At 41.7% G+C, this 27,528-nt stretch overlaps 1 protein-coding gene across 5 annotated transcripts in view; it reads right to left on the minus strand.

Annotated features, from left to right (window-relative positions):
- Window positions 1-27,528, minus strand: part of LOC102274921 (S-adenosyl-L-methionine-dependent tRNA 4-demethylwyosine synthase TYW1) — a 148,277-nt gene that overhangs the window by 63,474 nt on the left and 57,275 nt on the right. For all 5 annotated transcript variants that reach the window (XM_070362110.1, XM_005889876.3, XM_070362111.1 and 2 more), the window contains 2 exons: window positions 20,033-20,210; window positions 9,118-9,253 (listed from right to left, as the gene is read on the minus strand). In XM_070362110.1, the coding sequence (XP_070218211.1) occupies window positions 9,118-9,253; window positions 20,033-20,210 (314 nt within the window). The remainder of the gene's footprint in view (window positions 1-9,117; window positions 9,254-20,032; window positions 20,211-27,528) is intronic.

Below are 27,528 nucleotides of genomic sequence, written 5' to 3' on the forward strand. Positions count from 1 at the left end.
CCAGGCTCCTCCGTCCATGTGATTTTCCAGGCAAGAGTACTGGAGTGGGGTGCCATTGCCTTCTCTGGGTCTGATCTCTAGAGTGGCTAAAACCAGGATACCCTCTTAGCCAAGCAGAAGAGGGTGAAACGACACTAAATCCAGGCTGGATGGGATCAACAATACAGAGAGGATACATGCAGGTTAGATAAATGTAAAAGGCAAAACAAAGTCTAAGAAAAGATAATAATAAGAACAGATATCCAGCTACAGCCAGATGGACTAAAGTTCAAGAGAAGACTTTGGCATCAATGATGGGAGGCAGAAATAAACCAAAGAGGTCAACAAGCAGGGCAATTAGTCAGAATGATAGAGAAGAGATTAGTTTATTCCAAAAAGGAAGGAGGGAAGAAGAACGCTATTTAACTGGTGGGTCAGATGGTAAAGAATCTGCCTGCAATGCAGGAGACCCAGGTTCGATCCATGGGTTGGGAAGATCCCCTGGAGAAGGAAATGGCAAACCACTCCACTATTCTTGCCTGGAGAATCCCATGGACAGAGGAGCCTGGCAGGTTACAGTCCGGGGGCCATAAACAGTCGGACACAACTGAGTGACTCACACATACAAGATATTCTACATTGAAAGACATACAATTATTTTATATACCATTATTTTATGTCTCTCCTCTATGAAAGTAACAATGCTACCAACTGAATATGACATGCCATCTCTAGCTACATCTGACTTTAGAAATGTTAGAAAGTAACAAAATGTTTCTGTTGCAACTGGAGAACAGCAGAGACACAAGGCTCCCTCCCAGGTGTGCTCAGGACAGGAACCTGATGAACACTCAGGCCCCACGATATGAAGGAGCAGGCTGGAACCCACTCTGGTGAGACCCTGATATGGGCCAACAAGCAGGAAGCTGAGCAAGGAGGGGAAAACCCAGGCTTCCCTCCCCTGGGTTTTTTACCATTTTACTTTACCATTCACACACAACACATCACTTTTGACACTTCTGGTCACATGTGTGAGGGATTTTCCCCCACCAAATTATTCTCTGCAACATGAGCCAGGTGTCCCACCAATTAACCCACTTTTGACATTATACCTACTTCAGAGGCCAGTCCCAAGTCTAGGCCGTCACCTGTGCTCCTGGCTGATGGGCTGTAAATCAAGGGTTCCCAGGGGCCCCTCCTCTGGTTTGATTAATCTGCTAGAGCAGCTCGGAGAACTCAGGGAAACACTGACCTACATTCACCAGTGTATTAAATGGTACAGATGAACAGACACATAACGCATGGTCTTGGGAGGGTCCTGAGCACAGGCACTTCTGTCCCCATGGAGACGGGGACATCACCCTCCAGATATGTGGTTGTGTTCACCAACCTGGAAGCTTCCCAAATCCCCCCAAGTGGGATTTTTATAGAGGCTGCTTCTTGTAGGCACGATCAATCATTAACTTCACTTCTAGCCCTTCTCCATACGTGTGTGTGTGTGTGTGTGTGTGTGTGTGTGGGGGACGTGCTGATAATTCCAAGCTTCTAATTATGGTTTAGTCACCCTGCTGACCAGCCCTCAAGCAGGATCCATCCAGGAGCCCACCTAAAGTTGTCTTATGACAACAAAAGATGCTTCTAGTGCTCTTATCACTTAGAAAACTACAAGGGCTTTAGGAGCTCTGTGCCAGGAACTAGGGCAGAGACCAATATATATATATTTTCTACTATTTCACACTGTTACTGATGAAAAACTATACTGGCTTTAACCTGAAGGTCAAAGAGAATTTTTATTAGAGTGGAAAAATGCTCATGACCCAGTGTTAACAACAAAGAGCAACATACAAAATTGAATCATAAAGGCAAAAAAAACACCCTCCCCCTAAGGATGAATAGAAGAACTACTTCACAACGTCAGTGGTAGTTGTCTCAAAGTCCTGGAATTATGGGTAACTTCTTTTCTCTTTACTTCCCCTACCTTTCTATAATCAAAATGTAATATTTTTATAATCAGATAAGGACAAATATTAAATGTTTGTTTTTTTTAAATCTGCCAGTTGTAGGCCACATGAATACTTCAGTTTATTTAAATATTAGATACACAACCATCTCATTAATGTACAGTTTCCCTGGTAGCTCAGACATAAAAAATCCGCCAGCAATGCGGGAGACCTGGATTTGATCCCTGGGTTAGGAAGATCCCCTGGAGGAGGGCATGGCAATCCACTCCAGTATTCTTGCCTGGACAATCCACATGGATAGAGGAGCCTGGCTCAGTCCACGGGGTCGCAAAGAGTTGGACACGACTGAGTGACTAAGCAAGCACGCACAAGCCCTTCTTAACAGCAAGACATTACTCCAAGAACATCAGCTCAATGCATACTCATATCCGTTGAACTAATGTTCATTTTGAACATCCAAGAATGTGTAATAAGGAGAATTATTTCTGTCTTTCAAACATGAGGTTTCAAGAATATCAATATTATTACTCAAACATGGGGAAAGATGAATTACTTTCATTTCCTACTGGATCTTCAGCTTGGCATAATAATGGACCAGCAGAAAGACAAGTGGTCACACTGCTGATGAACGGTCTACTGCCAAAGGTAAGCAGTGCTGTCTTGCACAAAATGAATTTCTCTTTTTAAAAAAAAAAAAGACCTTGACGAGTAGCTGCCGTGTCCAGAAACTGAAGCTAACACATTTTATGCTGTGTTATCTTGACGAAATTGCTTTTTAGCCCTACATAATCAAATACCAATATATTTCTCCCCTCATATTTGAAAAGGAACATTTTGACAAAGGATAAAAATCTTGAAATATAAACATTATACTTGCCAAGAGTAATAAAACAAAATATGCTACCTTCTACTTTGGGTGGTACAAGCTCACACATAGGCTGAAAAACTTGGGAAAAATCAGATTTCTGTTTATAAAGTTTAAGAAATTGTTCAAATGCTTTTCCTTGCTCAGGTATATTAAATGCTCAAACAAGTAACAGGAGATAATACTATGGGTGTTCTAACTAAAGCATCACTTTTATTATAAAGTTTTCATTTAAAAACTCAAATGATATGTGATTATAATAATCATACATTTGGCCCTAGTGAAAAAGTATAGCCACAACATAAATGTCTTATTTTCTAGTATTAAACAGCAGTAAAGTCGAATTTTCTTAATACTTATCTAATGTACCATCATATCAGATATTCAAAAGGAAACAGCACAGCTTGAGTTAAGCCTTGTTGTTCTGGCAGCAGCTTCCTGCCACAGATCTTTTCTAAATGACAGTGTAAACAATGGAAGAATGAGGAACATAAACTGAGCGCCACAAGGCGCTTAGACAGCAATCACCCGAAACTGCAGGCAGCTAGTTTAAACAGCCCAAGAAACTTTTCCAACTAGAGTGACATGGACACAAATATGACGTTATATGTAAGAAGCTCATGGGTTAGAAAATATTGTAGAACTTTAAGTTACTACATGGCTAACCATGAGTCAATCTAGACTACTTACAATTGAACTGGACATTCAAAGGCTTGTAACTTCAAGATAAGAATTCATTTTGCGCTGCTTTGAAGCAGGAGTTGCCTTCTGTATTTTTGCTAAATTTCCATACTGGGTCAAAGACATCTTCACGTTCTTCCAAAAGATGTGGAACGTATATACTATGGAATACCACTCAGTCATTAAAAAGAATGAAACAATGCTGTTTGCAGCAATGTAGATACAACTGTCTTACTAAGGAAAGTCAGTCAGAAACAGACAAATACCTTATGATATCACTGACATGTGGAATCTAAAATAGGACACGAATGAACCTTTCTACAAAACAGAATCAAGACTCATGGAGAACAGACATGTAGTTGCCAAGGAGGTGAGGGAGAGAGGGATGGATTGGGAATCTGGGGTCAGTAGAGGCAAACTATGACATTTAGAGTGGATAAACAACAGGGCCTACTGTATAGCACAGGGAACTATACCCAATCTCCCAGGATAAGTCATAATGGAAAAGAATATTAAATATATAGATATATAACTGAGTCACTTCGCTGCACTGCAGAAATGAGCACAACACTGTAAATCAGGATATGTCAACAAATAATTAAAGAATGCATTTGCGGAAACTTTTGGCCAAAAGGAAAAAAGGAGACTACTGAGCCAGTCTGCTAATGCCTACTTGTCATCTTCCACACTCTGACTCAGATAGGCCTGGATAACAATCTCATATGTGTTTGATATTTTTTTCATTTTTATTGGAGTATGGTTGACTTACAATGCTGTGTTAGTTTCAGGTGTACAGCAAAGTAGTTCAGGTAGTTATACATATAAACATTCCACTCTTTTTCAGATTCTTTTTGCATTTAGGCCATACAGAACACTGAGTAGTTCCTTACACTATACAGTAGGCCCTTATTCAGTTCAGTTCAGTCGCTCAGTCGTGTCCGACTCTTTGCCACCCCATGAATCGCAGCACACCAGGCCTCCCTGTCCATCACCAACTCCCGGAGTTCACCCAGACTCACGTCCATCGAGTCAGTGATGCCATCCAGCCATCTCATCCTCTGTCGTCCCCTTCTCCTCCTGCCCCCAATCCCTCCCAGCATCAGAGTCTTTTCCAATGAGTCAACTCTTCGCATGAGGTGGCCAAAGTACTGGAGTTTCAGCTTTAACATCATTCCTTCCAAAGAAATCCCAGGGCTGATCTCCTTCAGAATGGACTGGTTGGATCTCCTTGAAGTCCAAGGGACTCTCAAGAGTCTTCTCGAACACCACAGTTCAAAAGCATCAATTCTTCGGTGCTCAGCTTTCTTCACAGTCCAACTCTCACATCCATACGTAACCACTGGAAAAACCACAGCCTTGACTAGACGGACTTTTGTTGGCAAAGTAATGTCTCTGCTTTTGAATATGCTATCTAGGTTGGTCATAACTTGCCTTCCAAGGAGTAAGCGTCTTTTAATTTCATGGCTGCAATCACCATCTGTAGTGATTTTGGAGCCCAAAAAAATAAAATCTGACACTGTTTCCACTGCTTCCCCATCTTATTTCCCATGAAGTGGTGGGACCGGATGCCATGATCTTCGTTTTCTGAATGTTGAGCTTTAAGCCAACTTTTTCACTCTCCGCTTTCACTTTCATCAAGAGGCTTTTGAGTTCCTCTTCACTTTCTGCCATAAGGGTGGTGTCATCTGCATATCTGAGGTTATTGAGATTTCTCCCAGCAATCTTGATTCCAGCTTGTGTTTCTTCCAGTTCAGCGTTTCTTATGATGTACTCTGCATATAAGTAAATAAGCAGGGTGACAATATACAGCCTTGACGTACTCCTTTTCCTATTTGGAGCCAGTCTGTTGTTCCATGTCCAGTTCTAACTATTGCTTCCTGACCTGCATACAAACCTCTCAAGAGGCAGATCAGGTGGTCTTCCCTGGTATTCCTATCACTTTCAGAATTTTCCAGTTTATTGTGATCCACACAGTCAAAGGCTTTGGCATAGTCAATAAAGTAGAAATAGATGTTTTTCTGGAACTCTCTTGCTTTTTCGATGATCCAGCAGATGTTGGCAATTTGATCTCTGGTTCCTCTGCCTTTTCTAAAACCAGCTTGAACATCAGGAAGTTCATGGTTCACGTATCGCTGAAGCCTGGCTTTACTGAGCATTACTTTACTAGCGTGTGAGATGAGTGCAGTTGTGCAGTAGTTTGAGCATTCTTTGGCATTGCCTTTCTTTGGGATTGGAATGAAAACTGACCTTTTCCAGTCCTGTGCCCACTGCTGAGTTTTCCAAATTTGCTGGCATATTGAGTGCAGCACTTTCACAGCATCATCTTTCAGGATTTGGAATAGCTCAACTGGAATTCCATCACCTCCACTAGCTTTGTTCGTAGTGATGCTTTCTAAGGCCCACTTGACTTCACAGTCCAGCATGTCTGGCTCTAGGTCAGTGATCACACCATCGTGATTATCTGGGTCGTGAAGATCTTTTTTGTACAGTTCCTCTGTGTATTCTTGCCATCTCTTCTTAATATCTTCCGCTTCGGTTAGGTCCATACCATTTCTGTCCTTTATCAAGCCCATCTTTGCATGAAATGTTCCCTTTGTATCTCTAATTTTCTTGAAGAGATCTCTAGTCTTTCCCATTGTGTTGTTTTCCTCTATTTCTTTGCATTGATCGCTGAAGAAGGCTTTCTTATCTCTTGCTATTCTTTGGAACTCTGCATTCAGATGCTTATATCCTTCCTTTTCTCCTTTGCTTTTCGCTTCTCTTCTTTTCACAGCTATTTGTAAGGCCTCCCCAGACAGCCATTTTGCTTTTTTGCATTTCTCTTCCATGGGGATGGTCTTGATCCCTGTCTCCTGTACAATGTCACGAACCTCATTCCATAGTTCATCAGGCACTCTATCTATCAGATCTAGGCCCTTAAATCTATTTCTCATTTCTACTGTATAATCATAAGGGATTTGATTTAGGAACCTGGAATGTCAGGTCCATGAATCAAGGCAAATTGGAAGTGGTCAAACAAGAGATGGCAAGAGTGAATGTCGACATTCTAGGAATCAGAGAACTAAAATGGACTGGAATGGGTAAATTTAACTCAGATGACCATTATATCTACTACTGCGGGCAGGAATCCCTCTGAAGAAATGGAGTAGCCATCATGGTCAACAAAAGAGTCCGAAATGCAGTACTTGGATGCAATCTCAAAAACGACAGAATGATCTCTGTTCGTTTCCAAGGCAAACCATTCAATATCACAGTAATCCAAGTCTATGCCCCAACCAGTAACGCTGAAGCTGAAGTTGAATGGTTCTATGATGACCTACAAGACCTTTTAGAACTAACACCCAAAAAAGATGTCCTTTTCATTATAGGGGACTGGAATGCAAAAGGAGGAAGTCAAGAAACACCTCGAGTAACAGGCAAATTTGGCCTTGGAATACGGAATGAAGCAGGGCAAAGGCTAATAGAATTTTGCCAAGAAAATGCACTGGTCATAACAAACACCCTCTTCCAACAACACAAGAGAAGACTCTATACATGGACATCACCAGATGGTCAACACTGAAATCAGATTGATTATATTCTTTGCAGCCAAAGATGGAGAAGCTCTATACAGTCAGCAAAAACAAGACCAGGAGCTGACTGTGGCTCAGATCATGAACTCCTTATTGCCAAATTCAGACGTAAATTGAAGAAAGTAGGGAAAACCACTAGACCATTCAGGCCCTTATTAGTTATCTATTTTATGCAGAGCTGTGTGTATCATATGTGTTTGATATTGCCAACCCTGCTGTTTACTTCCATTTAAACCCATTCTGATTTTCATGTTCCTGTCTTAGCAACAAGAGAAGAGGATACACCTGAGGGTAAAGTTCACAGCCAAAGAGACTTTAGCAACCAAGCCAGATGTTGACTTGCTGGTTTTATAAATAATCCAAGATGGATCAGAAACTAATGCCTATTTTTCATGTCTTATATAATGTCAGTGTTAATCACCAAAAAAGGCACTGATTTAATTTCTCAAGCATAAAATCGGGCAGGGGGGATAGGAGTGAGTATGGAATGTGATCAGCTGAAAAATAAAGAAAATGTATACAGTACCTCTTACCACTACAGAGCTCTGGTGAGTCTCATTCACTCTTTTAACAAACATTTGTCAAATACCCTGGTGGCTCAAATGGTAAAGAATCTGCCTGCAATGCAGAAGACCTGGGTTTGATCCCTGGGTTGGGAAGATCCCCTGGAGGAGGGCATGGCAACCCACTCCAGTATTCTTGCCTGGGAAATCCCCATTGACAGAGGAGCCTGGCAGGTTATAGCCCTTTGGAGTCACAAAGAATCGGACACAATTGAATGACTAAGCATAGCACACAAATACCATAAAGTGTGCCATGTTAGATAAAATTCAGATATGAGTAAGGAATCCAGTTCGGGAGAGGGAAGCTAGGATAAAATAGAGGAAATGAAGTGTATTTACAGATATGAAACTTAGGAAGGGAGACGGGGCAGCTATCTGCAACTGGAGAAAGCTTCACAGCAGAGGTAGTAAGGAAGCTGAGACCTGAAGGTTGCAGAGAATTTCTGCAAGTCAAAGAAGTGGAAAGAAAGGACAGTCTGGGCTCTCAAGAAAAGTGCTGGGCACACCTGCAGAAATGGCAAGATGAGTAGAGACGTGTAGCATTCCTGGGGAAGATGGTGAACGACGAGCCTGGAAATGTCCACTGCAGCCAGACAGCCATGGGGCAGGAAGGGCAAAAGAGGGAAGGGCAGGTTTTCTGGGATACCAACTCCCATCTTCGGCTACACATCAAAAGTCCCCCAAGATGTTTAAAATGCAGATTCTTGAATCCCACTAGGAATAAGAAACCCATTTTTTAAGCTCCTACAGTGGTCATCAATATCAGATCTGGGTAGAACATGAAGAACTGCAGGGCAGAAGCAAAGAGAACAAGAAAGGGGAAAATGACTACAAGAGAAGAAGAGGCAGAGCAAGGGACTTCCCTGGTGGTCCAGTGGTTAAGAATCCGCATTCCAATGAAGAGGACACAGGTTTGATCCCAGGTAGGGGAACTAAGATCCCATATGCCCCAGGGCAACTGAGCCCGCACACAGCAATTAAGAGAGTCCATGCACACATGAAGAGCCAGCACAGCCAAAATTTTTTTTTAATTGATTTTTTTTTTAAGGTAGAACAGAAAATATCAAATACTGACAGCAGGCCAATGGAGAAGAAGCAGTACTTTAGGTCGAAAAGAATAAGGAGACTTAAGAAGGGGCGAAGGTTTGCAGGAAAAGACATCAAATTTGGACGCTTTGGGGTTGAGTTCCTTACTGGGTAGGTAATTTTGTTCTAGAAATTCAGGAAAACTAATTTCATATTTAAACATATTCTAGGGTTGCTACGTACTGCAGCTTAACTGTGTTTAATTAGCTTTGGGGGTATGCATCCCTCTCTCTAAATACATCAAAGACATATATAAGGCACAGTGCTAGAAACTTAAGAGGAAGTCGATAAATAAATATATTGAATAATAAAAGTGGAAGTCTTAAAAAAAAGTTGTAGATTTTAGTCTTTTTTAGAAAGAAAAGAAAAACCTCTCCATTTTTTTTTTTTAAAGATGTCATAACTCTTACCTTTGCAGCCAAGGCTTTTAAACTATCAAGGAATCTTTGCCAGAAATCCCTGAAGAGCGGGCGGTCGATTTTCTTCAGGCTGTCTTTGGTGCTAGCGTCCACACTGACGTAGAGCTGGGTAACTGGTTTGAGGTCCCTTGGTAATTCAAAATTCAAAAAAAAAAACGCAACAGAAGAAAATTACACATAAGTCAGGCTCTTCATAATGTTAAACTTACAATCTGTAATAGATGCAGTGCTTAAATATGTCACTGGGTCTAGAGGCTTCTACTTCTCCCAGAAATTGAAGGTATGATTTGTTTCACTGGTGGCTCAGCTGGTGGGCTTCCCTCATAGCTCAGTTGGTAAAAAATTCGCCTGCAATGCAGGAGAGCCTGGTTCGATTCCTGGGTTGGGAAAATTCTCTGGAGAAGTGATAGGCTACCCACTCCAGTATTCCTGGGCTTCCCTTGTGGCTCAGCTGGTAAAGAATCTGCCTGCATTGTGGAAGACCTGGGTTTGATCCCTGGCTTGGGAAGATTCCTTGGAGTAGGGAAAGTCTACCCACTCCAGTATTCTGGCCTGGAGAATTCCAAGGACTTTATGGTCCATGGGATTGCAAAGAGGCGGACACGACTGAGGACTTTCATTTTCACTTTCAATGCAGAAGATGCAAGAGATGCAAGTACAATCCCTGGGTCAGGAAGACCCCTTAGAGAAGGAAATGGCAACCCACTCCAGTCTTCTTGCCTGGGAAATCCCATGGACAGAGGAGCCTGGTGAGCTAAGTCCATGGGGTGATAAACAGTCAGACAGGACTGAGCATGCATGACATTGTAACAGAATGAAATATCAGTTGGTTATTCTTTAAAATGACTGGACACCATCCCTAATGAACTGAAAACATTTGATTACTTAAAACTGGTCTCTCTTCAAACAGGTCTCTTCTTCAGTGGAAAATAAAACAAGATCAAGCTTTAGCTCTGGCACTTTCAGCTCAATTACAAGGGGCTCTCAGACCGAAGCTTCTCCAAAAACTCTGCCACTAAGGCTTCTCCAGGGATCTGTGCTGATGGGCCACTTCCCATCATCCATTTGCTAATGGGGTTTTCTAAGGAACAAGAACAAGTCTTCTCTGAAGCACATAGAGCCACACCAAGGCCTTGTCTAGGCCTCTGAGAACAGGAGTGGGTTGACAGTCAGGCCTTGCGTGGACAAACAATGACCTACTCCGAGGGCCGTCAGCAAAGCAGAGTTAGCAGAAGGGCAGCAACATATTCACAAAACAGCACAACCCAGAAGAAAAACACATGTTGCAGATTTTTATTTTCTTTGCCTTCTTAATCTGCATCCGTCAGTACCACTCATTCCCCACTTCTCTCAAACTCACTGGCTCATTTCACAAAGTAATCATCTACCACGTTTCTTGCCAGTTATGTTTAAAGCTCAGATTGTACTTTTTCCAAAGCCTCTCTGTTCTCCCTGCCAATGGGTCTCATAATTCACTCTCTTCAGTGAATTTCGAGAAAGAAAGAAATTGCCCCTTAATAATCCTTACTAAATTCTATTATTAATTTCCTATAACTATTTCATAATTTATATTAACCTCGAAAATGTTATTTATGTGTTGTTTTTTTTGGTTTCAAAGTCTATGCCCTTTTAAAAACTGACACATAATTCACATGCCATAAAATTCACCATCAAAGGGGTGATGTGCTTTTATATCTATCAGGGTTGGCCTTACAACTTTCCTTGACAGACAGGAACTCTATTTTTCTTTTTACCCAGTCATATCAGTAGACACTGAAAGCTACTTTTCAGTGGATATCGTTGACTTCAACTGACAGAACTTTTAAAGGAATGTAGGCCAAACGAATGCTTGTAATGATCTGGCTTAGTGACATATGGAAAAACCAGAAGGGGCTAAAGTCAAAGTTGTTAAAAGTGGGGAAGCTTTGATCAAAGCTAGGAAAGAATGATTAAAACACGGCAGACTCTCATTGCTTTAATCCCTCTCCAGGGCTGATATGATATCTAAAAGGAATCCTTAAAAGTTCAATAATGTGTCACTACTGAGCAAAGGACATCAATTACTGGAAACGCAAAACGACTGTAACTATAATGCCGGCAACTTGTCTCACCACCCCTTTTGCTGGGGGCCTCTTTAATAAAATAAGCTACTCTAACTGGACTTTGTGTTTTACAAAACTAAAAAAGATCATCTTAATGGATACTGCAGGCTATCATCATCTAATAACTCACGGAACTTTGTGTCATAAAGCTGCCTGATGCAAAATGGGAACCAGCCTGACCTTTTCACTACACCTCCATACCTGCTTTTAGATTATGAACAGTAAATTCCAAAGGCCTTAGTTGTTTTACAAGCCCTCATCATTTCACACACACACAAAAAAGGGGGGGGGGGGGCGCCTGGACATTGATACTAGCAATAAGGAATTTTGTCAATACTAGATGTTTGAAGTGCTATAATTAAGGAATTTTATAGATTTTTTCCCAAGGAGCAGAGGAAGAATGGAGAAGAGCAAAAGTCCTAAGGAGCTTTCGAGTTCATTCCTAAGTGGCTCAAAAGCAGTAAAAGGACCTTGGAGAAATGTTCTGAGTCTCTGCTATTGGCCTCTGTTCCCTGAAAAAACAGGCAATGAGGCTCCAAGCTCAGTCATTTGTCTGCCTCCATTTTATACAGAGATAGGATGGTTTTAGTCACATCCTTAAAACTATCGTAATAATTCCTGAGTCTCAGAATCTCTCAATGCTGTTGAGAGTAATTAAAAACTATACAATGAAAAGGATATAAAGTCTGAGCCCAATCCCCAGTGAAAACATCCTGTGAATCTTGATATGATTATTGTGATGACCTTTCATCCTGCTAATTTTAAACCTGAGTTATGAATGATCGTATATAGAAATACACAGTAACTGAACATAAAAATCCTCTCCTTCTTCCTTTCTTTAGAGATCAGGCCTCATTCTACCCAGAATAATCTCAATAATCATATCAAGGTCCTACCTAAAATGAACCTACTCATCTCTACAGAAAGGAAAAAAGGGAGACAAATTTATGTTTATAAGAAATCAAGGACATCAAATCAGTCAATCCTAAAGGAAATCAACCCTGAATATTCACTGGAAAGACTGATGCTGAAACTCAAATAACTTTGGCCATCTAATGTGAAGAGCCGACTCATTGGAACCTTTCCTGATGCTAGGAAAGGTTGATGGCAGGAGGAGAAGAGGGTGACAGAGGATGAGATGATTGGATAGCATCACCATCTCAATGGACGTAAGTTTAAGCAAACTTTGAGAAATAGTGAAAAACAGGGAAGACTGGAGTGCTGTAGTTCACGAGGTTGCAGGGAGTTGAAAATGACTTAGCAACTGAACAACAAGAAATCAAGGGAATTCAGCAGTAACTTTGATGCTCCTATTAATAAAAAAATAACCAAAGTGACCATAAGCAAGTGAGAAGTACACTAAGTTATACACATATTGGAATATTCTAGTTATCTTTAAGTACTGATTCATAGTTTAATTGCCTTGTGTTCAGATACTGTGCTCTAAATGATTTCAACACTTTCTTGAAACCTGCTGTAATGCCCAGCACATGGCCGTTTGTTAACTGTTCTGAGAGCAAGTTCTGTGCTCTTAAGAATTTACATTCCAAAGTGTCAAGTTTCAATACTCTATTTCTGCCATATAGACTAAACTTGTTAATTTAGCCATTCAAATCTTCACTACTTTTACTGATTTTGATTTACTTGTTTTATCCATTTGAGAGAAGCGTGTTAAAAACTTGCTATTTCTCCTTAGAGTTCTGTCAATTTTGAGATTATGTTACTGAGTGTTTACAAATTCTGACATATATACAAACATATTGCTTTATGTTCCTAGTGGGTTTAATATTTTATTATTAGGAAATGCCCCATTTCATCTCAAGTAATGGTTCTTGCCTAAAGTACACCTGACTGATACTACATAGCCTATCTTTCCAATGGTGTTTCTCACGTATTATATTATTATGCACTAACAATGTCACTACAAGGAGGTCGTTATTACTGTGATCATTTTACAGATGAGTAACTAGCCACTGAGAAGTTATCTTCCCCATGTCAGAAAGACAATAAGAAAGCAAGTCAAGATTCAAATTCAGATCTCTTCTAGACAGAGCCCAACCCAGCTCCTCCTCATTTCACTGTGCTACCTCTCTCTCTTTAGCTCATCCAGAAAAGCATAGTTCTGAAAAGTATTCCATCGATTCATAGACAAAAAAGAAGACTATATTTTAAACTTAATACAAACAGAACAGTGGCAGATTTTATTTTCTTGGGCTCCAAAATCACTGCTGACGGTGACTGCAGCCACAAAATTAAAAGATGCTCCTTGGAAGAAAAGCTATGATGAACCTAGACAGCGTATTAAAAGGCAGAAACATCACTTTGCCAACAAGGGTCCATATATTCAAAGCTATGGCTTTTCCAGTTGGTGTGTACGCACGTGAGAGTTGGACCATAAAGAAAGCTGAGCGCCGACAAATTGATGCTTTTGAACTGTGGTGTTGGAGAAGACTCTTGAGAGTCTCCTGGATTGCAAGGAGATCAAACCAGTCACTCCTAAAGGAAATCAACTCTGAATATTCATTGGAAGGACTGATGCTGAACCTGAAGCTCCCATACTTTGACCACCTGATGGGAAGAACTGACTCACTGGAAAAGACTCTGATGCTGGGAAAGATTGTGGGCAGGAGGAGCAGGGAGCAACAGAGGATGAGATTCTTGGATGGCATCACTGGCTCACTGGCCATGAGTCTGAGCAAACTCTGGAAGATCATGAAAGACAGGGAAGCCTGGTGTGCACAGTCCATGTGGTCGCAAAGAGTCGGACATGACTTAGTGACTGAACAACAACAACAAAAAAAACAAAACAGGCTAGGAGGAAATAAGAGACTTCTGTGGAAAGGAGCAAGTAGTATTTATAACCAATCTTCATTTCATTGTCGCTGTTATCTATAGCCACTTTGAGCTGATAAACACAAGAAAACTTTATTTTATTAAAATTCATGCATCTCTTCAAACATTTACTAAGTAAGATGTGAAGAGATGTCCAATTTACAGAGCTTCTCCAACACCTATAGTGACTATCCTATTAACAGCAAAAACACGAAGCAAACAAAATAACAGAAGCACAAGTGGAACAAGTGAAAGACAGAGAATGAAGCTCACACATAGTTCTGATGAAGGTGCTCGTAAACACACACAGGGACAGATTCCGCGGTGGTGGAGGGGGTGTGCGAAGTTAAATGTTGATTGTGTCACAGTTAAAAATGGAACAGAGCTCTGTCTTCTTACAATAAGCCTGCTGGCAGGGAGTAAGCTTTGAATTAACTGTATGTATCAAAAAAGAAAAAATATAAGATTTGAAACGTAAACTTAAAAACAGTGGACAAGAAAATTGTGTAGAGGTGAACTGAAGATGAAGCTAAGAGCAAGTCAGTCTACAAAGGGCTGTACACTTGACTCTACACCCTCTAATACACTCACAAAGAGGGAGACAGTTTTAGGATTCGAACACCCACAAAGGAAAGGACCCACTAGGTTCAGGGGACTTCCCTCGTGGTCCAGTGGCTAAAAATCTGCCTTGGGATGAAGGGGACATGGGTTTGATCCCTGGTCAGGGAACTAAGAACCCACATGCTGTGGGGCAACGAAGCCCACACGAAGCAACTACTGAGCCTGTGTGCTCTGGAGCCTGCATGCCACAATTAGCTTGCACACCGCAACTAGAGAGTTTGTGCACCCACATACCGCAAGTAAGACCCATGCAGCCAAATAAATAAATAATAGAAGGAAAAAAAAAACTGGGTTCAGTGTTGTGGAACATCACACTCAGCACCTTCCTTACTCTGCCACATGGTCTGCTTTGAACAAGATGTCTCAGGAGGTCTTTGACACCTTAGCACAGAACAGTTTACAGGAAGGAACAACATGCAGCGGTCCAGTGGGACAGCATTATCCAGGTGCGATGGGCCTTTCTGACGGCAGGGCTGAATGTCAGCACAGATCATGCAGTCTCCAGAATTAAGAGTCCTAAACTCACATGTCTGCAGGAGCCAAGGATACGACGCGAGTCACTTCTAAACGAAACAAGCCACTTCTAAACGAAAAAGAGGTTCTCTGGACACCGAACCACAGACTGTGTGAAACACTCCAGAATATTCTTGCCTTACCCCAAGCAATAGGCTTCTATTTTTCTGATATGTGGTGTTCTGTCTGCCTTCCATTGTTTCATGCCTGTTAGAAATGCTGACGGAAATTTCTCTGCTGTAAGGGATTCAACAGTGCGATTCCTCTGACAAGTAGTAGATGACACTCAGCCTCAGGGCTGAGGAGACAGCCAAGTGGTGGAGAGCACGGCAAACTGAAAAGTACAGGCTTTTGAATAGATAACCATTCCTTAGTGTGATATTGTCAGATAGTAACAAGTAGACACTTGGTCTTTGTCCCTAATCCCTGGCACAGAGCTCCTAATTTTGGTATTTCTCGAGTGACAGAGGTGAGAGATGTGTTTTCTGTTATCTCTAATGAGCCCCTCTCCACCAAACAAGAATTTATATTAATGAAGTGACTCTTGGTGGGCCCCTGGACAGCTTGAGGACAGGGGGCTGGTGCCAAAAGAACCAACCCAGTGATTAGAGGGTTGGCACTTTCAGCCCCACCCACAACCTCTAGGAAAGGGAGACGAGCTAGATAAGAGACTGAGTTCATCACCAATGATCGATCACAATGATTTCAATCGATCCTGTTTCCCAGCTGGCGCTAGTGGTAAAGAACCTGCCTGCCAATGCAGGAGACCCAAGAGACATGGCTTGAAATTCTGTGGATGGGCTGGGAGGTCCGTTCATCCTGGCTGCCTTTGCTAGTCTCAGTTGGCGCATCTGCTGGACTGGCTGGTTCATGATGGCCTCAACTGGGACAGCTGGGGCCTCTGTATGTGCAGCCTCTTAACCCCCAGCAAGTCTGAAGTTGATCACACGGTGGCAGGGTTTCAGAGAGCAGCAAGAAAGGGCAAGCCTCGGTGCAGAGACATCATTCAAGCCTCTGCTTCTGTCACCTTCGCTCACTTTCTCTTGGCCAAAGCAAGTCACGTGGCCGAGCTTGGAGTCAGTGGGGGGACACTCAGAGCTACGGCACAAAGATCGCGGATACAAGAAGAGGGAGAATTTATGGCCATCGTTTGTCATCTACTGTAGCGCAAAACAGACTTTGTACCCTGTACTTTGTACCCTGTACAAAGAGGGTGGCCTTGAACCTACTGGGACTCAGTGTTTTTCAGGAATTCAATTAAAAAAAAAAAAATCGGAGTTATGTTGGAAGGCCCGGAGGGTTCTTAAGACTGGAAATCTCAAACTGGCAATTGATAAGGAGTAGGTTTTATTTGTCCTACACCACGTTTAAAAGCTTTTTTTTTTTTTTTTTTGCCAACATTTAAATCCTGAGATTCTGCATAAAAGAGATTTCTTTTGGAAACCTTTGGAAAAAAAGACAATCTGGCAAAAATTGCCAAGCACCAAGTATGAAGTGCTGTTTTTATGACATTAGATCACTTCAGAACACACTTATCTGGTTTTTGACTCACACCACTTCTGACACCAGATGTGTGGTTCCTCTCCACACCAAGGAGGCCTGAAGTTCTCTGCAGACACCAGCTAGGTGTCCTGTGTTTAATTCCATTCTGACAGTAAATCCCTGGAGTCAGCACAGACCTCCCGGGTCAGGACTCAGTCCCAGGCCGCCCCTACTTCTGACACGAGTCACAGTCCCAGGCTGCCACCTGTGCTTCTGATCAACTGCCTGTGGATCTGCGTGCCCTATGACCCCTCCTCGGGTTTGATAATCTGCTAGAACAGCTCTCAGAGCTCAGGGAAAACAGTTTACTTTCTATTAATAGTTTATTTTCAAGATTACAACTCAGAAAACTGCCGGATAAAAAGATGAGGGGGAAAGGGCACTGGGCGTCTCTACTCTCTCCAGATGCATCAGCTTCGCACCACCTGAAGTGTTCGCTGTCCTGGAAACCAAACGAATGGTGGCGAGTTTGAGTGGCTCGGTCCCAAGGAAAATGATTACAGCAGAAGGTAACTGATGCATGCTAGGGTACCTCAGTTTCATGCCTATCAAAAATACTATTATAAAAACACTTGCTTTTGTGGAACTAAGAGGACTTTTTCTCAAGAGAAGGGGTTTTTGTTGTTGTTTAATCCTCAACAGCTCTATCATTAAATGTCACATTCTTGTCAGTTTTATTAGCTGCCATGTTGACAAATAAAAACATAAAGCTTTCTCATCTGCCTAAGGTATTTTCTCCTATCTTCCATAAATCCTCACGGACCACTCACTGTGAAAACTCCCTTCTGTGGGAGAACTGTCAGTAAGGAACCCTATGCTTTGGAGCTGGAGGGAGAACTGAGATCCTCTTAAAGAAAAGTTGAGTATCCCAAAAAGGCCACTAGCCTGAATGTAACACTTGTAAGTGGGTCAAGGGAAGACCAGCTAACAAAGTCAAGAGTTTCTTTGAAAATACCAGAGTATGGCGGATCCCTCTACTGTTACAGAGCCCCACTATCCTAGCAATCAACCTGGCTGGAACTTTCCCAGTCATCAGCTAAGTCCTCTTCCATGCAGGGCTCACAGAGCCATCCAGTTTGCCAAGCTTATCTATCTATCATGCCTCAATGACACCTTTTTTTCCTCTTTTTTATTTTTTAAATTATGAAAGTATGACAACACATATACAGCAGACTTGGAAAACACAGAACAAAGTTACATATAGTTCCGCTATATATTACGATTATTTTTTTAGGTAGAAAAATTAAGATTTTTAGTTGGAGTTTCAATATCAAACTCTCAAAAACTAACAGAATGAATAGACAGAAAAGTAGAAGGATATGGTAGATCCAAAAAGCACCATGAACCAACTCAACATAATTAAGATTTATACAATTTTCACACAACAGTAGGATACAAACTCAAGTTCCCATAGACTATAAACTAGGAGACACTGGAATATATCCAAGGACATAAAACAAGGTGCAAAAATTTCATGGTCTATAGGTACTGAAATCACAGAATCTGTTCTCTTACCACTGTGGAATTATGTTAGAAATCAATATCAAAAGATATCTGAAAATAATCCACATGTTTTCAAGTACAATGTCAATGACACCTTTTTGAAGACTCCTCATTCTGTCTTCCTTTCATCCTTACAACTCTTAAACAAACCTTACCATCTCCTATCCAGTTTCCTGTTTCTTGGCCTTCCCACTTTATACAAACATGCTGGCAGATTACTCTGCAGAAAGCAAGATCTTCCTAAAGAACAGCATTTGAAGTCGTCGCCCCAACCTGTTCAACTGCTGCCAGGCTCTTCTGCACCCTCTGTGGTCCAAATCAACTATATTTACATAGTGGTATCCCAAAGACCCCAATTCTGTATCTTTCTCAGGTAGTTCTTATTAAAAACCAACAGTTTCCTATCTCCTTCCCAAGTACCAATCCCAGCCATATTTTTAAAAACCTTTTTTTTTAAATTGGGCTTCCCTGGTAGCTCAGTTGGTAAAGAATCTGCCTACAATGCAGGAGACCCTAGTTCAATTCCTAGGTCGGGAAGATCTGCTGGAGAAGGAATAAGCTACCCACTCCAGTATTCTTGGGCTTCCCTGGTGGCTCAGTTGGTAAAGAATCTGCCTGCAATATGGGAGACCTGGCTTCAATCCCTGGGTTGGGAAGATCCCCTGGAGAAGGGAAAGGCTATTAAAAACCTACAGTTTCCTATCTCCCCAAGTACCAATCCCAGCCATACTGTTAAAATTTATTTTTTTTAATTGGAGGATAATTACTATCTCGCTGTATCTCACTGTTTGCTGAACCCAGTGCAGCCAAGGTATGAGCAGGGAAGCTGGAAGAAGATGCAAGGGCCATAGGAACTGCAGACATGCTTTACTGGCTCATGGCTGATGCAGCAGCAGCTCAACTCAGCGCAACTCTGCTGCTGCTGCTGCTGCTGCTGCTAAGTTGCTTCAGTTGTGTCTGACTCTGTGCAACCCCATAGACAGCAGCCCACCAGGCTCTGCCGTCCCTGGGATTCTCCAGGCAAGAACACTGGAGTGGGTTGCCATTTCCTTCTCCATTTCGTGAAAGTGAAAAGTGAAAGTGAAGTCGCTCAGTCATGACCGACTCGTAGCAACCCCGAGGACTGTAGCCCACCAGGCTCCTCCATCCATGGGATTTTCTAGGCAAGAGTACTGGGTGGCTTGCCATTGCCTTCTCCGCAGCGCAACTCTACTCTGCCTCTAAGAGCTTTTCAGGTGGTGCTTACATAGGACCACACCACCACACACATGCACAGTGCCACAAATGATCCCAGCTAGCAGGACGTGAGTGGAGTGGGGCAAGGGAGCCTGACCACCGCCACCTAGCCAATTGCTCTCTCCTTATGATTACTTTACAATATTGTGTTGGTTTCTGCTATACATCGACATGAATCAGCCATAGGTATCCGTATGTCCCCTCCCTCTAGAACCTCCCTCCCACCCCTCTAGGTTGTCACGGCCATATTTTGAGACTCAAATTTTAATAAGCCTTCTCAGAGAAGTTTTTACTCCACTTCTCCCATCTAAAAAAAAAAAAAAAAAAAACTTCTCTGTTGAACTCCCCCAGCAATTTTTTTTGCCTCTATTCTTTAAACAAATGTTATCTTTCCCAATAGAATTGATGTTTAGGAGCAGGTGCTCTGACCCCTCAAAGCCAACATTTATACATAGTTAGAAATGAGTAAATCCTTTCTGAATCAATACCTATTAGTTTTACTTCTTAGTCAAACACAAGATTCAAGAAGCATCATCTTGACAGGCGAGACCACTCACCTGATTTCCGCAGGGAACTGTGCATTTGTGACCAAGAAACTGGAGATTTTACACTCATGAAGTAGCTTCAAAAACTTGTTGATTTCTGGGTACATGATGGGTTCTCCCACGAGAGACAACGCACAGTGCTTTACTGTCATTCCTTCTTCAAAGCGTTCTTCTTTGACGCCTGGCACCCCTGGAAGACAGTGGAAAGGACCAAGTTCAATAAGGTACAAATAGAGGATGTCACTTTTATTTTCCATAATTAAAAAATTTTTAATTTTTCTTAATGGTTCTTTGATTTTAGAGGGAAAATTCATTTTTGATACCAGCCAAATAATACAAAATAAGGGCTGGGAGGGGGGGACCCTTAAAATTATTGAAAGTGAAAGTCACTCAGTCGTGTCAGATTCTTTGTGACCCCATGGACTGTAGCCTGCCAGACTCCTCCATCCATGGGATTTTTCAGGCAAGAATACTGGAGAGGGTTGCCATTTCCTTCTCTGGGGGATCTTCCCGACCCAGGGATCGAACCCAGGTCTCCAGCATCACAGGCAGACTCTTTACCGTCTGAGCCACCAGGGAATCCCAAAAAGAATGATCTGCCCTGTCTGAGGTTCAAACTCAGGACCTTCAGATTATGAGACTGACATGCTGCCTACTGCACTGAGAGCAGACATAAACTTTCCCTTCTCTAGGGGATCTTCACAACCCAGGGATCAAACCCAGGTCTCCTGCATTGCAGACAGATTCTTTACCAGCTGAGCCACATTAAGTCAGAAAAAAAAAAGAAAACCCTACAATGATTAAACCAGCAATCTCATCCTTGGCTTTAATACTATTTAAACTATATCAATAAAGCAGGCAAAACTAATTTTATTATTAGCTAATTATTTGGAACGTAGAATACATTACTTTCCATAATTTTCTTAGCTCTGCATTCCATCATGTTGGTCTAAGAAAATGAACTCAGTATAGCTACATAAGGCAAGTAAAGTGAAAGCCGCTCAGTTATGTCCAACTCTTTGCGACCCCATGGACTGTGTATAGTCCATGGAATTCTCTAGGCCAGAATACTGGAGTGGGTAACCTTTCCTTTCTCCAGAGGATCTTCCCAACCCAGGTCTCCCGCATTGCAAGTGGATTCTTTACTAGTTGAGCCACAAGGGAAGCCCAAGAATAGCCTCTCCTACCCCAATCATTGCCTCCCTTCGTCCCTCAAGTATTTTGAATTAAGATTTGGAAAACTAGAGCTGCCAAGATCCAGCGCCAAAGATTCTATGTAACTGGAGTGGGTGCAAGCCAGGGTCATGGGAGCTTTAACAGTCTCCCAGGTGATTCTAATGTGCAGCCAAGGTAAAAAACCACTGCACAGGGGCTTCCCTGCGGGTCCAGTGGCTAAGACTCCAGGCTCCTAATGCAGGAGGCCCAGGTTCCATCCCTGGTCGGGGAACTAGATCCCATATGCCACAACTAGACCCGGTGCAGCCAAATAACTAACTTTTCTTTTTAAATTTCTATCAGTGTAAAACAATTTTTTAAAAAAGAAAACCACTGCATAAACCAGCAGTCTCCAAACTTAGAAATACACTGGAATCACCTGGGACTATCTTCAACGTTCCAAACTTCAGGCCACAGCCCAGGCCAATAAAATCACCATCTGGGGGAGGGGCCTGGGCATCAGGAGTTTTTGAAACTCCCCAGGTGATCCCAATGTGCAGTCAAGCTTGGGGAACCACTGGCACACACCATGGATTTCCACTGTAGTTAGATGTTGAGAAATAACCTAAGGAATTTTTAAAAAATCTCAGCATCCAGGCAGTATCCCAAGCCAATTAAATCTTGATCTTTGGGGATGAGCTTGAGACATTAGTATTTATTAAATGCTCCCCATGTGACTCGAGTGGACTGCATAGGTCAAGCAGTACTGCTTTTGGCCCAACACAGAAAGCATTCACGGGGAAAAAAGAAAAAAAATTATTTTTAATAAATAAAAAGCATTCATTAGCATCCTTCAATCTAACATGAGTTGGAAAGGCTTGGAAAGAGCATAAGAAGGCAAATAAAAATAAATCTTCTTTACTTCAGACATTTCTGTCCATTATCTCTAGGTTCTTTTTTATTATTATTTATTTAGTTTTCATTGGAGGATTAATTACAATACTGTGTTGGTTTCTGCCATACAGCAACATGAATCAGCCACAGGTATAAATATGCCTCCTCCCTCTTGAACTTCCCTCTCACCTCCCACTCCACCCCAGCCCTCTAGGTTGTCACAGAACACTGGATTTGAGCTCCCTGCATCACACAGCAAATTCCCACTGGATATCTGTTTTACATATGGTAATGTCTCCCTGGTGGTCTAGTGGTCAGGATTTGGTGCTCTCTCCAGGTCTTTATTTTTTTAATATTTATTTATTTTTAATTGATTGACGATTGGTTTACAATATTGGTTTGATTTCTGTCATACATCATGAATTAATCACTCAATCACGTTTGACTCTCTGAGACCTCATGGACTGTAGCACTTCCCTCGGAGAAGGCAATGGCACCCCACTCCAGTACTCTTGCCTGGAAAATCCTATGGACGGAGGAGCCTGGTAGGCTGCAGTCCATGGGGTCGATAAGAGTCGGACATGACTGAGCGACTTCACTTTCACTTTTCACTTTCATGCATTGGAGAAGGAAATGGCAACCCACTCCAGTGATCTTGCCTGGAGAATCCCAGGGACAGGGGAGCCTGTGGCTGCCGTCTATGGGGTCACACAGAGTCGGACACGACTGAAGTAAGTCGACTTAGCAGCAGCAGCAGCACTTCCCTGTCCTTCACCATCTCCCAGAACTTGCTCAAACTCACGTCTGTTGAGTCAGTGATGCCATCCAACCATCTCATCCTCTGCTGTCCCCCTTTCCTCCTGTCTTCAATCTTTCCCAGAGTCACAGTCTTTTCTAATGAACTGGTTCTTCGCATCAGGTGGCCAAAGTATTGGAGCTTCAGCCTCAGCATCAGTCCTTCCAATAAATATTCAGAACTGATTTCCTTTAGGACTGACTGGTTTGATCTCCTTGCAGTCCAAGGGAGTTAACTATAGGTATACATGTGTCCCCTCCCTCTTGAATCTCCCTCCCAGCTCCAGCCCATTCCCACACCTCTAGGTTATTACAGAGCCCCAATTTGAGTTCCCTGAATCATACAGCAAATTCCCATTGGCTATCTATTTACATATGTTACTGTATACGCATCCATGCTACTTTCTCTAGGTACTTTTTGAAAAATACATTCTTTCTAAAGAGTATAATATTCCTCTTCACCAAGATTAGAAGTGAGGAGAAGCATATTCATACACCTTCTCAGTCATTTCTTAGTCACTCATGAAATGTATTTTCTTCACTATAAGCAGTATTTACCCCAAAGAATGTTTGTTAGAATTAAATGAGATAATGCCTGGAAAGGCTTTAGCAGACGGCCTAGTACACACACAAAACATTCATTAAGGACGTGTTTTTATCATCACCTTTATCCTGGTTTCTTAAAATAATTAAATCCCAGTAACTATCGCCTTAAGGAAGACAAATCTGGAGAAAATAAAGTTACCTTTCACTGCTTGCTTGTGCTTTAGTTTCCACGAGGTGACTTTATTTTACACATACACTCACACACAATCTACTTGGAAATAAGCAAGTGCAAGTAAACACCCAAGCCATCAAAATCAACATAATACAGGCTAAAATCAGAACAATCTAAAAGTGGCAGGTTTTATCTTCTTTTATGACTATCTAACTGCAATTCTAAGAACGTATTTCATGTCAGTATTGGAGATGGATAATTTTTTAAGTTACTGAAATCTAAAATCTTAAGTGAATCAAGGTTTTAAATAAAACTTGATACTTAACTCACTCTGTGTTGCCAAGACAACTCAGCATTAAGTATAAAATTTTCTTTTTGTAAAAAAAAGAAACATCATTAATCTCCCCATGAGCAGAAGAGCTGAAGGGCAGATTTAATCTGAAGTGGTAAAATTAACCTAAAACTCAGAAAGAAGAATGACTGAGTACTGGCAAGGCAGTCAGATGCACTGGAAGTCAGATGCCCCAGGTTCAAACTCTGGCTCTACCACTAGGGTGATCTGTGTCCTTTGTCAAGCCACCCATCCCCTCTACACCTATGCCCTGATGTATAACGTGGGGAATTCACACACACACACACATGCGCACACAGTTGTGAGAATTCAGTGAAATAAGCCACATGAAATAACTAGTTTGGTACCAAGCCCAGCACATAAGCATTTTTTTTTAATCTTAGCTGCAAATATTTCGTTATGATAATTATTTCATGAATTGTTCTATAAATTCAATTATTTTCTATTTTAAATAAAACGGTAATTCCATTCAATTCAACATACAGTTGATCTTTGAACAACAAGGTTTGGAAGAGTGCAGGTCGACGTGTATGTGGTTTTTTCTACACACACACATATAGTTCTTTTATATACATATATATATATAATTTTGGAAATTTCTATTTATATAAAAGTTCTTGAAGATTTGTGACAATTTGAAAAGTCTCACAGATGCACCCCATAACACAGTAATATCCAAAAAAATTTAAAACTTAGGTGTATCCTGAATGCATAAAAAACATGTAGATACTCCTCTATCATTTACTATCATAAAATATACATGTATTTTTTTTAAGTTAAAATGTATCAAAATGTACTCACACAAACAGACCTTGTATAGCACCACTCCCAGTTGACAGAAATGTAAACAAAGGTAAAGATCAGTATAGACTGTAACACTGTACACATTTCCTAGCACCTCCTGTTGCTAGGGCACTGAGCAGGAGTGCTGCAAGTATCTGTCTGAAACTCCAGGTGAGGGTCATCATCACGTGAGCAGCTGTCTCTCTAGTCAGTTTCACTGCAGTACAGGTTTGAAGTTCTCTCACAGTTTTCATCATGTTTAGTGCAATACTGTAAACCCTGAATAACAGCACGGACCCATATGATATGTGATGCTCCCAAGAAGCAGAGAAAAGTGACAAAGGATAAATGGCTTGATATGCACCAAGAGTCAAGTCTGTAGCTGCGGTTGCCCGCCACTTCAAGACAAATGAGTCCAGCAGAAGGACCATTGTAAAAAAAAAAAAGAAAAGGAAATTCATGAAGCTGTCGCTGCAGCTACAGCAGGTGTGAAAACCTTGAGCTTTTTGTAAAATGTCTTTTTATCTCGTATTGAAAATGCAGCTTTTATGTGTGGGGCAGGATTGTTATAAGAAAGACATACCTATAGACGAATATGATTCAAAAGGTGAAGTCATTATATGACAACTTAGAGCAAGAGGAAGGTGAAGGATCTAAAGTTGGAGAATGGAATGCCAGCAAAGGATGGTTTGATGATTTTAAAAAGAGGTCTGACTTTTAAAATGTCAAGATAACAGGAGGAGCAGCTTCTGCCAACCAAGAGGCAGCAAAGGAATTCTCAGCAAAGAAAATCATTAAGAAGAAAGGATACCTGCCTGAACAGGTTTTTAATGTAGTCAAAAGTGCCCTATGCTGGGGTGCAAAGAAGGCTTCAAAGGACATTTTATTAGTAAGGAAGAGAAGCCAGCACCAGAATTTAAGGCAGGAATGGGCAGGTTAATGCCATGGTGCTAGGCAAATGCAGTCAGATTTATGATTACGACTGCTCTTCTCTATAAAGTTGTTAACCCCTGAGCCTTGAACGGATAAAATAAACACCAGCTGCCAGTCTTCTGGTTGTACAAAAAGAAGGTGTGGACAATGGGAAGACTTTTTCTGGATTGGTTCCATGGATGCTCTGTCCCTGAAGTCAGGAAGTCAGGAAGTACCTTGCTGGTAAGGGACAGTCTTTTAAAGTTCTTTTGATATTGGACAATGCCCCATATTGGACAATGGCCAATCCAGACCCCATGAGTTCAACACCACAGGCACCCAAATGGTTTACTTGCCCCCAAACACAACGTCTCTAATTCAGCCTCTAGACTGGAGGTAAAGACCTTGGGCTTCCATGTGATGCTAGTGGTAAAGAACTGCTGACCAATGCAGGAAACATAAGAGACGAAGGTTCGATCCCTGGATCGGAAAGATCCCCTGGAGGAGGGCATGGCAACCCACTCCGGTATTCTTGCCTGGAAAATCCCCATGGACAGAGGAGCCTGGCTGGCTGCAGTCCATGGGGTCATAAAGAATTGGACATGACTGAAGCGACTGAGCACGCATGCATGCACTTTATGTCACTGAAAGATGCTGACGCAGAAACTTAAGATTCCAGAATTTTTATCCTAAGGTCATACCAATAAGCTGAATAACCCAGAAAAAGGACATAAGGTACAACACAGAGTATTCCTATTTCTTTGGGGTTGTTTTTTTTTTTGTGGGGGCATTGGTTAATGATGAACTTTTATTCTTTTAATAATTTCTTATGCCTTTTTAAAATTGAGGTATAATTGACAAATATGAGTATTTCTATTTCTAAAGACTGGACCACTCAGAAATAAAACATTCTTTCTTCTCAAATAATGATACAGTTCCCGGCCAAAGATCTTCCTAAGAACCCCTCTGGCTGAAAGTCACATAAAATAGATCTTTGATCCAGCCACTTCTATTGTGATGTTTATTTCATAAACAAGCTTCAGAAAACAATTAGCAGATGGTATTTTCTTCCTGGCTTCCCCCACATTCCTTTTGGATGTGTACTTTAGCACACCTTATTCCTGAGGCCCATCTATTAAGAGACCCTTTATTTTTTGCATTAAACGATAGATAAAAACACCTAGCAACAAATGACGTCTTCTTCATCTTTGCACGTTCAGCACTGAGCACGTTCCTCCCAAAGAGTGTTCACTTACTTGATCTCAGCTGAACTGGTGGGAAACTGAGTTAAAGAAACCTAAGCCTGAGACTTCCGCGGTGGTCAAGTGGCTAAGACTCCACGCTCCCAAGGCAGGGGGCCCGGGTTCACTCCTGGTCAGGGAACTAGAACCCACACGCCACGATGAAAATCGAAGATCCTGTGTGCCGCAACTAAGACCCAGCATAGACAAATACATAAATTTAACTAAGGGAAAAAAAAAAAAGAAACCTCCACCCCATTCTCTGAAGCCTGTGTCTCCCTGCCATGGTGGTATTTGGAGGGGGAAGTGAGCATTTTGAAAAGATGCTGAGTTGCACTTTAATCCTGACCCACTTGTAATCAGCGTAAAGTTAATTTTACATTGTGCATATAAAGGGGAAAGCTAATAAAGGTCATGGGAAGAAGACTGGTTTAATGATCAATGAAATAACCGAAAAGACAATGAGTACCCTTGAGATTGAGAACAGAAGCACAAAAAGGAAACGTTGAAAAGATCAGAATGTCTTCAAAATGTGCTGAAGGCTGGCCACTGAGCCAAAAGCTGGAAGTAAGTGTTAGTAAGTGTTAGTCACTCAGTCGTACCCAACTCTTTGTGACCCCATGGACTGCAGCCCACCAGGCTCCTGTGTCCATGAGAT

The sequence above is a fragment of the Bos mutus genome, chromosome 25 (genome assembly GCF_027580195.1).
Source record: "Bos mutus isolate GX-2022 chromosome 25, NWIPB_WYAK_1.1, whole genome shotgun sequence".
Lineage (NCBI taxonomy): Eukaryota > Metazoa > Chordata > Mammalia > Artiodactyla > Bovidae > Bos > Bos mutus.